Source organism: Mizuhopecten yessoensis, unplaced genomic scaffold, assembly GCF_002113885.1.
Source record: "Mizuhopecten yessoensis strain PY_sf001 unplaced genomic scaffold, ASM211388v2 scaffold10065, whole genome shotgun sequence".
Classification (NCBI taxonomy): Eukaryota; Metazoa; Mollusca; class Bivalvia; order Pectinida; family Pectinidae; genus Mizuhopecten; species Mizuhopecten yessoensis.
This window is the reverse complement of record NW_018408361.1, coordinates 191,926-204,652: the sequence shown is the minus strand read 5'-3', so window position 1 is coordinate 204,652 and position 12,727 is coordinate 191,926. Positions and strand designations below refer to the sequence as shown.

The 12,727-nt window shown below is 35.7% G+C and overlaps 1 protein-coding gene across 8 annotated transcripts in view; it reads left to right on the top strand.

Annotated features, from left to right (window-relative positions):
* The window catches only part of LOC110459431 (mitogen-activated protein kinase kinase kinase kinase 3-like), a 70,017-nt gene extending 61,016 nt beyond the window's left edge, over positions 1-9,001 (top strand). For all 8 annotated transcript variants that reach the window (XM_021511674.1, XM_021511671.1, XM_021511672.1 and 5 more), the window contains 2 exons: positions 823-878; positions 1,453-9,001. In XM_021511674.1, the coding sequence (XP_021367349.1) occupies positions 823-878; positions 1,453-1,540 (144 nt within the window). In that variant the 3' untranslated portion in view covers positions 1,541-9,001. The remainder of the gene's footprint in view (positions 1-822; positions 879-1,452) is intronic.
* The last annotated feature ends 3,726 nt before the right edge of the window (positions 9,002-12,727 follow it).

The window sequence follows — 12,727 nt, the reverse complement described above, 5'->3', positions numbered from 1 at the left end:
CATGTGCTAACATCCAGGCCAACAAGAGTGATTAATATGAGTTGTAATAACTTGTTTCATAATTGTTGTAAAATCAATTAAGTTTATATCTACCTGGGTAGGAAATCAAGGTCATTGTTGCTGTTACCAAAATAGATGAAGAAAGGTATTGAATTCCTTATTCAGTTGAACAACTCAAGTTTTAAAAGCCAGATATCTTTCAAACTTCATAGGTGTGTTTGTCATCATTAAACAAAGTCATTAGTTGTGATTTGGGAAGGCTTGGGCAGAGTTCAATGATGGGCATATTCTGCATATAAAAAACCACTGCATTCTAATTTGTTAATGGTTTCATATTGAGTGATATAACCTCAAATTCTACTATCATCTACCAATCCATTATTTAATACATATGCTCGCCATGGGGTTCTTGCTGAGATGTTTGGAGGAAGCTTTAATTAGTAACTTTCCAAAACATGAGAACAATTATCTCCCTTAGACTAATTTTGATCATCAACATTGTTACCGGTAATCCTCCATTTGTAACACTAGGGCCACTTTCGTTTTGGCAATCCAAACGGTTGGACCAGAGTTGTTTGTTTATGAAATAAGGTCGGACCTAGTAATCTGATGCTGCCTTCATGCGAGCCTTGATAAAGCCTTGCAAGGCCTGAATAAACATTTTCCGGTCGGCCAGGATTTATACCCGAAAATGATACATTTAAAAACAGACAAACTGGTTGTTCCGAATAAACGAACGTGCCCAAAGTGACCCATGGGTATTCCTGATACCTACCTTACATTTAATATGTATTTGTATGTTTTTCGTTTTCCATTTGTCAGGTAACACAAGAAATCTGTGATCGAAGTCGAATATTCAGACTGTTAGGATCAGATAGGTGAGTAAGCACCCCCTGATCTCAGGTTAATGACAACTGGACAAAATCTGTCCATGAAACACTTGTAAAATCAAGAATGATAATACAGTAAGAATCTGGTATTGTATCTTTGGAGACTTTCATACAAATATACATTTAGCAAGTGTTTTAGCTGCATATTTAAAATAAACAAAAAGACGACTATTTCACTTTACTTAACAATCTTCTTTGTAAAATCGTATCACTTTTACATTTAGATATGGTCACTTCCGGATTTTGACCACTGAAATGGTCAGAAAAACATGTTTTCTCTTTATGTCAAGTTGCAGTTAATATCATGTTTTCCTCTGACAACTGAGAAGTGATATTTAACAAAATCTACTGTATACACACTTTATAAGTATCAAACTTGAAAACATGTTGAAAAAGCAATCGATTTTACTTTTAAATATCAAAAGCTCATCAAAGTTTTCCTTTAAAAACAGTTTAACATATAAGCCACACGTATTACTGATGAAAAAAATGATCAATTTAGTTAACCAACAAATCACTAGTCACAAGCATATAGATATCTAACATTCTGTTTGTTTTTCAGAGTGATCCTCCTTGAGAGTAGGCCAACTGATGACCCAACTGCTAACTCCAATCTGTATGTGTTAGCAGGCCATGAGAACATGTTCTAGGAATCAGGCACTGTGGTAGACGCCTGGGACTTATAGGATTAAGTTCTTCACAGACAGTTCAGTAACTAGGATGTTCGGCGGACATGATGTGGCCTGAGAGAAAAAAAACATTGTACATCCATGGTCATATCGGCCTGATGACACCGAGTCGAAAGTGGCTATATATAGACGTGGAAATGTACAAACACAGACAGATGGTTATGGAGTTGATCAATACCACTTGCTTAACATATAAAATACAGTGACAACTCTAATACTATTCTGATTCAACCTTTTGACCTTCCAATACTTGACACATTCTTTTTCATCAGCAATCAGCTTCACCCTTGACCTGTGATCTTGACCGTTGGTCAGTTTGTTTGACCAACAGCAGAGACATGAGTAAGAGTGTATCAGGAATCGACCTACAACCCAGCCATTGAAGTACTTCACTGAAAAGTCTGCTTGATTTTAATGGACGTTGTATGATAATATTGTTATAACATGGATGTGGCTGTGGATTATAGACAATCCAGATCATTTGTTATGTGCATTTGACTTTGGTTTTTTTGTTCTATAGCTTGGCACCAACCAACCTTCCAGCAGACTGTCTCATCCCTCCTCTCCCTACCATAATTAAACCAATCTACATTTTCACTGTGATCAGTATTTCCCTGGGCTGCATTTGTGGTCATGAACATCGTTATAACATGAATGGTGCACTGTTTAAAATTAGAAGGAAAGTCAAGAGCTGTAATTTTCCTGTAGGAGAAATCTGTGGCAGGAACCATTTTCAAATAATTCTGGGAGGAAAATATATCCATATAAATTTCCTTGCCGAAACTCTCCGATTCCTTAGCTTGCTACATTTGTGCATGTGGGCGAGTACACAATCCACTGGCTGTCAGTGACAAATGCCTGAAGCAAAGCTCCTGTGATGTTTTATTGCGTAGGAGCGGGTGTGTATCCGTGCGAGTCTGTGTGTGTATGGGCAGGTGTGTAACAAGATGTAAAATACTGCATGTGAATCCACGATTTTTCAGAATATCATGTTTTTCGTGTGTAGAGACCGACGTTCAGTTCTTTTCTTATGTTCTTGTGGCCTATTTATTATTACCTGTGGCTCATCAGTTAGATATCAAGATTGTTGTAATTATCCAGTTGATTAGACGCATCATTTTGTTTTGCACCATCACAAACACTCTCCAGCATGACTTGATTACTTGCGACATAGATAACCACAATCCCTTCACCATAAAACGTACAGTATATCCTGGTCATGAGATAGTGAAACTGTCAATGGCTCAAGTGCAAATTTTAGATATCATTTAAATAGCCAGATACTTTTCTCATTAAAATCAGTTAATTTTCTGAAATATGTTTTTGAAAAATGTGAATAACTGGGAAAAAAAATGACTTCCTGTTTCAGCATAGGTTTCAGTTTCAAGAAAGCTCCTTAGCTTCGGAAATGTATTCATTTTCAATAGGAATTTATAATTGAAGTATAAAAAAAAATCTTAACTTTTCCTTAACTCTAGTAATGTTTTCCTATGTGAAAAGTTAAGAAATTTCTTCTAGTTGTGGAGCTGGAGCCTGGATTGTTAAATACAATTAGCAGCCAGATTTGTATTGGGTCAAGGTATACTTAACTGTTGTAGCCAAGTATGATGGGATAAGGGTTTTTTGGGGTTTTTTGTCCAGGTGGTTTCATGCTGACAATATCACAACTTCAAATTCATATCGTATCAAGATGAAATTGATTCATTTTTCATATATTTTTTCTCCTGTAAATTGAAGATGATAGTTTATTACAAATTATCACAAATTAAAATCTATTGCAAATAGGTATTTACTCCAGCACATGGCTACATATTGACTATTATTCTTTACTGGGTTTTAGATTCCTCATACAAATTTAAATGTTTCAGTAGGTATGCAATACAATTACAGTACATTACGTTGAAATGAATACTTCGCAGACATCTATGTTCTTTGCGTACCATTAAAATGAATACATTAAAGATATCAGTGTTGTTTGGACACCATTGAAATAAATGCGTTACGGTCATCAATGTTGTGCTGGAAACATTTGAATATGTACCTTTCAGTTGCATGGTTTCAATTATCTGTTCAATCGATTTTAACACTGTACTTTTTTTATACAGGCTACACTTTATAACTTTGTTGTTGATTCTGAACAGTTTTATGTTGTTAGTAAAATGAAGATACTTTGATACTTTGCATTGTTCATATAATAACCCCTGTATGCCTAAGGTTCGCAACTGACAGGATGTTCTAATTTTGACCTCTTCCCAAGAATGTGCTTTTTCGGAATGAAAGGGTTAAATTGTATGTTACAAAGTTTCATTTCAATTTGTGAACTTGTATTCGTATATTCATTATTTAATTATTATTTTTATTCTCATGAATATGCATGAGTTGTACAGGAATTTGATTTGTTTGTCCTAATTAATTTATCATGTACATGTACTACATTTGTGTTATGTCTCGATCATTTTACTTAATGTACATTTTTGTATTGTAACTTGTTTTTATTGAGTATGTATTTGTAGGTAATTACCTTTTCACCAGAATTATACATGTATATGCTGTGTACAGACTGTAACTATATATACATTGTTATATGAATCATATACACTAAGTGTATTGCTCACTCCAGAATAACTATAGGGTAGTTCTAGCCAAAATCAATCCAAAGTGATGGTCTGGGTCAATTCAGGCACATACATGTATACTGACTTCTTGTTATTGAACTCACTCACCCCTGAAGACACATTTGAACTCTTCCAATTCTAAGGTTGGAATGGTTCATTATGAAACTTCAAGGGTGAATGAGTTAAATGAAGTCTCCAAGGGTCAAGGCTACCTCCCATCATGACCTTGTTTGTCTTACTGACACTTTCCCTAGATTTTAGTGTCCAAGAGATATGTATGTGGAAAGGGTCTGTTAAATTACAAAATCATCCACATAGTCATATTAACTCATTCACCCCTGAAATTTTATAATGGACTATTCTAACCTTGGAATTGGAAGAGTTCAAATGCGTCTTCAGGGGTGAATGAGTTAACATCCATTGTAATTGCATACCTTTTTTGTTTTGTTGAAACCTTCTTGCACACAACTTTGTACTGGTTCTATGTAAGAACATGCTATAAATACATATCTATTCCCAAGTTATCATATGACAGAGCTGATTTTAATCACATCATTTACAGGAAATTGTGTATGTATCATTCATTTTAGTCACTAAAATGCTCATTCAGTTATAAGAATGAAAAGCATGTTATAATTCACAATCAAAAATTGAAGTATCTATAATTTTCTTTTTGTAAAAAAGGACATAATATAATCATACAGCACATTCTATACCATCCCAAGAGAAATTTAGTGGACTAAGTAGGCTTCCCATTGATTGACACAGTAGACTAGCAGGGGTCATAGGTCAGCTAGCAGGGTCAAGATTATACAAGCAAGGGCAAAAGGTCGCTTAGCAGGTTCAGGGTTAGACTAGCAAGGTCTGAGTTCAGCTAGCAGGATCAGGGTTAGACTAGCAGGGTCAGAGTTCAGCCAGCAGTCAGATGTTAACTAGCAGGGCCAGAGTTCAGCCAGCAGTCAGATGTTAGCTAGCAGGATCAGGGTTAGACTAGCAGGGTCAGAGTTCAGCTAGCAGTCAGATGTTAGCTAGCAGGACCAGGGTTAGACTAGCAGGGTCAGAGTTCAGCCAGCAGTCAGATGTTAGCTAGCAGGATCAGGGTTAGACTAGCAGGGTCAGAGTTCAGCCAACAGTCAGATGTTAGCTAGCAGGATCAGAGTTAGACTAGCAGGGTCCGAGTTCAGCCAGCAGTCAGATGTTAGCTAGCAGGGCCAGGGTTAGATTAGCAGGGACAGAGTTCAGCTAGCAGAGTCGGTGATAAACTATCTCGTTTCAAAATTCAACTACCGGTATGGAGGTGAAATTTATGCAATCAGAGTTCAGATAGCAGTTAGCTAGCAGGGCCAGAGGTCAAATATTAGAGCTAAGATGTAGGTTAGCAGAGTCCAATTTAGCATGATCAGAAGTTACCTTGGACTATAAATCTGCTGTGTGTAGGGTAATTTATATCTTGATGGCCTTTCAAAGAGTTCAATGAAATCCATCGATTACATGTGATACTATAGGTAGGCTGGCACTGATACCTCCATAGCACTGGAGAGTCGGCTTGAGCTGAAGCCTTTACATGAGAAAGAGTGTTATCCAATTTTGTTAGTGTGGAATGGAAATTGCGAGTCCAGAGGATGGAGATAATCTGTAGTACATACCGGTAATATGGTAACCAATTACTATGTGTTGCTGCAGACTCATTATCAATTAGTTTATATTATTAAATTATAAATAACTAAATTATCACAAAAAACACATAATTTGTTTACTTGTTTCTTTTCTCAAACATGAGGTTATTATATTTATATATATATCTTAAATTTAAATGATAACGTGTGTTCATTTTACAATGTAAATGTATATTAATGTTCATTAATTATTATCTACAAATTGTCAAGACAGTTTCTGGTCAACTTGAGCCAAAGTATTGGTCTGTATTGATCAGTTACTTGTAGACAATCATTAGTTTTAAGGTAGACATGCTCCCCAGTAACCAGTTGTTTACTGGTAAACATGTTCCCCAGTAACCAGTTGTTTACTGGTAAACATGTGTCCTGGTAACCAGTTGTTTACTGGTAAACATGTGCCCTGGTAACCAGTTGTTTACTGGTAAACATGTACCCAGTCAAGTTAAGTAGATTGATCTTGCCAGAGACATGCAGGTTAGTTGCTCAATGTTAGAAGAATTGCCATGGCAGGATAGGAAACTTCTCCAAGTTTTTTTGTACTACCTACAGAACATGTTTTGTTGTTATCATTTATTTAGTAATAGGTGTAGATGATTGGGGTCAGGTGTTCAAGGTTTAGTAAAATTTACATGTTTTCTTTAGTTTACCCTTTTTCTTGGTTCTTAGTATGGTTAGACTACTACTGGAGCAATGTTGGTCGCTAGACCCAAATTGCTTTTTCCTAAATCAAATCAAATTCACTGTATAAGGATTAAAAATTGAAGTTAATTCTACAAATGCAGGAAAACCGTGAAGGTAGACAGAAAACGGAATCTTGAGTGGGGGAGGGGGGTCAGTAAGTGAGATGAGATGGTAAGTGAAACTGTACATGTTTCATGGTTTAGCTTTACAGAAAGATGCTTTGTAACTGTTACATGGACCATCATTCGTTTAACGTTCGAGCTCTTCACCATTATAGAACCCATTAAGGTATTGTTTTTCACTAGTATTAGTCATATCTTAACCGCACTGGCCTGTCACTACAGTATCACAATAATCCAAAAGCCATAGATTGTTCTGTGCACATGAATGTTTTAAGTCTGAGGCTGTACAGCATCAGAGCCTACATGCTTAACTCATCCACCCCTGAAGACACATTTGAACTCTTCCAACTCATAGATTGGAATAGTTCATTATGAAATTTCAGGGAGGAATGAGTTAAAAGGTGAATGCCTGCAGGTTTTAACAGATTAAACCAGTATATATTAAGAAACCTTTGTTTCTGTGAGAATTTGTCGGAGATCTTCCAATATTTTAAAAGGTATCAAGCTTTCTTGATATTGGGTAGAATATATGTCTAATTATCATTTGGTGAAGGCAACAGAACCTTTTGCTATCATTTTCTTCAATTGATACGGTTGACAGTTAGGTAGTTTCAAATCAAGTGAAAATGGTCGAAGGAACAACAGCTGGAATACAATTTCTGCTATAGTTTTTCTGCGATGGTTGTAAAATTAACAGGAATATATTATAATTATTACCAGTAATTGAATTGAGAGCATTTACCTTTCTGCCTTTGTTCTGCATCGCTGCGTACTGTGAACCATAATGATTAACTGTTCCGAGAAACATGTCTAGTTATTGTACATAACTCATATTTATATATAATATATATCAACTGATCTTACAAGCTGTTTGCTATGCAATATTATGAATAAGCACCAAATTTATTTTTCTTCACTTTAGTGACTTTCAAGTTATTTACTACATTGGAACAGTTTTAGCTTGCAGGTAATGGTATGGTTTCTGGGGGGAAATTTCAGGTGTTGAAGTGTCTGGATGTCAGTACTCTGAAGTAGAAAGTTTTGCTTACAATATGTATTTTGAATTTAACTGAATCATCTCTGTCAAACGCAAACATAGCGATACCTTAGCGATGACATATATGGATTCCAGTATAGCCAATGCGCACCACCAAAAATTTGTTTGAAAATTTTACTTTTAAGGTATCTGGCAGATTATTTTTAAGATCATTGGATTCTAAATCAACAGGGTTCCATTGTAATTTTAAATCTGTTGATAGGATGTATATTTTATACAGTGAGAAAGAAAAAAACCACTTAAAAGCCCCGTCTACATTGTATTTGCATTTCAATTGAATTGTGAATATATATTGAAGTGGAATGCACTATTGACTGATACAGTTATAAGTGAGCATACTTGCTTGTCTACTTAATTGACTGTTTTGAAATATAAAATATGTGTTATGTTAATTGGTGCTTTTGTCTTAATCAAGAGCTTAGGCGCAATGCCTATGCATAGTGTATGCATCTGGATGGAGTAAAATGATGCAAGTGATCGTTAAACTTAGATATTTTTAACATGTGTGTAATTTCAGTGACCTTTTTATTATTCACAAAGCATTTAATATTAGGTTTAATGCTATTTATGGTAGATTTATGTTTTTGTTAATTAGAAAAAGATTTAAACATTTCACTGTTGAGAAAGCCAAAGGCTTGCTATATATGTAGATTGATGTACCTGAGAAAAAAAATAGTTCATTCTGGATTTTTTTTTATGTTTTTGTACTATTTATCTATACTTTCGGAGAGAAAAACATGCATGTATCTTAACTCATTAACCCCTGGAGACACATTTGAACTCTTCCTATTCAAAGGTTGGAATAGTTCATTACAAAATTCCAGGGGTGAATGAGTTATCTTAAAGCATGCCATCCATGACAGAATGTTTTACCTGATTGATGCCCTGTATAAGTACACCAAAGCTATTCTTGTCTTCTAACCACATTCAAATTCTTATTCAGCATTTTCTAATAGATTTAATAACCAAATATACCATTTATGTACGGCATGTGATGTGCACACAAGTTCTACGTAAAGCAACACTCCTGGAGCTGGTGAGATTTTATCACCAGAGAGACCCTCCCGGAGCTGGTGGTGTTTTATCACCAGAGACCCTCCTGGAGCTGGTGGTGTTTTATCACCAGAAACCCTCACGGAGCTGGTGGTGTTTTATCACCAGAGAGACCCCTGGTAGCCAATAGTCATGTGTCAGTCATCTGTTACAAATGTTGTTACCAAACTACATGTATGTAACATGTAATTCTGTATAAAACCATGATCACATTTTCATATACCTTTGTTGTTATTTCTTCTGTTGCATATTGTTCCGTTAAATATTTGGTGTTTTTAACAAAAAAATGATTGTCAGGTGCCAGCATCTGATTTCTTTTCCTGTCAAATACTGAACAAAACGATTTTAAGATTGATGTACAAAATTGTGTTTTTCATTCTTGGAGATGTGCATGTTCTAGAAACATGTAGCAAGCTCCAAAATCCAAGATACTGCTCAAACGTGACTTACACTGCTAAGCTGTTGAACAATGATAGATATGAAGAGCATTTGTAAATTTTCGCTACTGTTTGAAATATTCGCCATTTTCGCCCTCCGCAAAAAAGGGCGAATTTATCATGACAATGAAGAGTAGTACACAGCACGCCATACATAATAACTACATGTGAAGGGCGATATTTACTCCGGACGAATATGGATTTTACCGGTGAAGAACGAATATTTGACTGAATATTAAAGTTTCCCGGTTTAAAGTACTAGTATATAAAATATGGATCGAGGAGGGACTCTTTCCGTAAATGGTTTCCTGAAATAAATCTTAATAGAAATGAACCTGTTCACACATACATTCTCTGCGCTTCATCTCAACACTCTAATTTCACACAGGTGCTCGGGTTCTGCAATATATGTGATATATAATAGCACCCCCACCAGATATCGCACCCCCTATACTAAAAAAAACACAACTTTATTACAGTAGTATATGGGGGTCAATATCTGGTGGGGTTCGATCATATATATCTCATATATTCCAGAACCCCAGCATCTATGCAATTTTGCAGCTTCCCTCGTGTTTTATGAAAAATAATGCTGCTTTCGTTTGCTTTTCCCTACATCTTGATGGATAAATATGAAAAAGTCCAGAACTAATATGACTAATTGTATATTGATGCCAACCTGAAAGGGTAGATTGATGCTGCTTTTAAAGTACTACAGAAGCTGGGGAAATATTCCATGATTGCAGAATGCAGTCCAAGAAGAAGCCATAGTACAAATGTTACTACATATGAAGAGGAGTGTTCCATGTACAGGGATAAGGCACAATTAGCCAGGGCTAAGGGACGAAATGGCAACAACATCGGCAAATCCAGTAGAAATATTGCACAGCATCCTTAACTTGGCCTCTGTAACCCCAAAGATTCCCGGTCAAAGTATTGGAAGACATGTCTGTTACAACTTTCCCATATTTGTTGATTAGGTCACTAGGTTTGATGATTCCAAATGTATCACAGTCTGTCTAATAGCAGAGAAGGCACACTCGATACTCCAGGGATTACGCTCACGTTTGCTTTCTGCACCCTTGGAATATATGTCGTGACAAAATCAAAGGCTCTGTGTGTAGCACCTTGTGGATGAGACGAGGAGACTAGTTTGATCCTTTGATGTACATCAAAAGAATATGTCAGTCGCGTAACGGTAAAATAGACTGGTTTTGAAGTTGGGGTGTCGCTCCTCTGTAATCTTTAAAGGACAGCAGGGTATCAGCCTAGCAATCCGACAGGTTGGTTTACCTGAAACCAATGTTGCTGTGACATATTCAACTGATACAGGAGTGCAGAGAGCGAAAGTGAGTGTAACTTTATTATGTCGATTGTAAAAGCTCGTGTTATCTTTGTAATCATATCGACGTTAAATAAAATTTACTATAATAATAATAATAAAATATTTTATTTAAGTGTCACACATATTTTACATAACATATCACATACATAATAAAAATACACATATGCAAAATATGCCCAGCCATACTTACTTACGAGATACTACTTAAAATTTATGTATATTAAAACATAGAATCTATTAATGATCCTCAATAAAAAGAACCATATATTATACTGTACATAACATAAAAATTGAATGAAGAGCGAGAGTGGTTGGGCCAATCCCTACCGACAAGTCGCCCCTCCCCCACCATCGGGACCTCTATGATAGGCAATTACTATCAACAGAAAATATTCAGCCAATTCGAAATTTATTTTAATTAAATTTAAGAACACTCCGTCTATATAGTATAGTACTCATAAGAGAAAAATATTAACCATTCTGTCCGTAAAGACCCACCACCACATTTACTTGGAAATGTTCGGTGTAGCTATCATATTCCACTTATATGTATAAGGTTATTCAAGCTAATGCTAATTGTGTTGGCTTGATGTGTAAATATCTAAAATATAATAATAATTACCGTGCATGTAAAATTCTTTTGTCCGACATTGCATAACAGAATGTATTACTCATATTGTAAATGGGACAAGGAAGCGAGAGCAATATTGAAGATTAGTGTAAACGAAATCTGTGCCGGACTCTTCCGTAAGGAAATATGGTCTTTGTCATTATAGGTGTTGTTTCTTATTTGACAGTGAGCATATTCTTAACGATATATATAAGTTTGAATATTACAAAACATCAGTATGTTGGACTTAATAAATACAGGTTATTATTTTGTTGCATGTTTAAGGGTAATTAACACGATTTATTGTGGATTTTGGACTTCCTCGTTGTTGATGTGCGTTGCGTAACTGCGATGTCGTGTCAGTTAAACGTATTTTTTTTACTTTATAAATAACACTATACTTAAACATACCTGTGTAATTAGATGTTTGTAGCAAATTGCCAATCACTTGGTTTTATATATTCCCAGAGGTAAAATGTTCATGAAACAAACAATGTAAATAGGTTCAAAACAGGAAATCATATCCACTCTGGTGGGTTTTCTGCCCCCAGCTTTGCTGTAACCTTGATGGCCATAGTTATCTCTTTTGAGTAGTGGCAGGGTTCACAATATACACGTACACTTAACAGATTAATCATTTGAAATTATAGCCACTACTCCTCTAAATTTTTAAACTCATAAATGAATGGGTTGGTTTTACGCACCTGCCCTTCTGTTTCAACAGCAGTTTAGACCATTTTGATTTTAAACGTTTTGGCGCTAGCATCACCGATGATTCCTATAGAAAGACGAAACAGCTGTATAATACAGTGCGATTCTTTTTTGCGTACGAAACTTTAAAGGTGCTGTATTCACCTGTCTTTGTATTTCATTAACCCACAACCTGTCAAATTTTGTTTGTTGCGTTTTACCTTATTATAATTATCTGGTATAGAAAGACGTCATACTAAAAAAAAAGTACAACAAAATGGTCCCGATTCAATACAAGACTCGGGCTTGTATACCTCTCTAATAAATTATGTTGAAAATATACATGCACAATAGGCCGAAAAGGTACTCATTTGTATAACAATAATCCACGGTGATATATATATGTTAGCATGCGGAAGTTTTATACAGAGAATCAATTAATTGTTCTGTCCGAAGTTCGACTCGGGCGGAAAGTTAACTTAACGGTACACAAGTCGGCAGCTAATAAGCGGTCAATGGCCTCGGCAGACATGCTACAATTAAATGACACTGCCGATCGACATTTAAATCACTCTATTTCTCTCAATTATAACGTTATGTATATTTAATGTTTCATGACCAAGCAATACATGTACAGGGACGATTTGCCATCAGCAGAATGCCCTAGGAGGCCAGGACCACACACTTACCAGTGTTCCCCGGAGAATGAACTATTATAAATCTATAAATCATTTATACATGTATAGGCTGTAAACGTATTTGATATGAACTGTCAAATACTATACAATGACGAATCCATGGTTGTTTCCAATGCTTCAAATGCTTTGGGAATTTACTCAAAGCTGACGCTGACAGCCCCCCC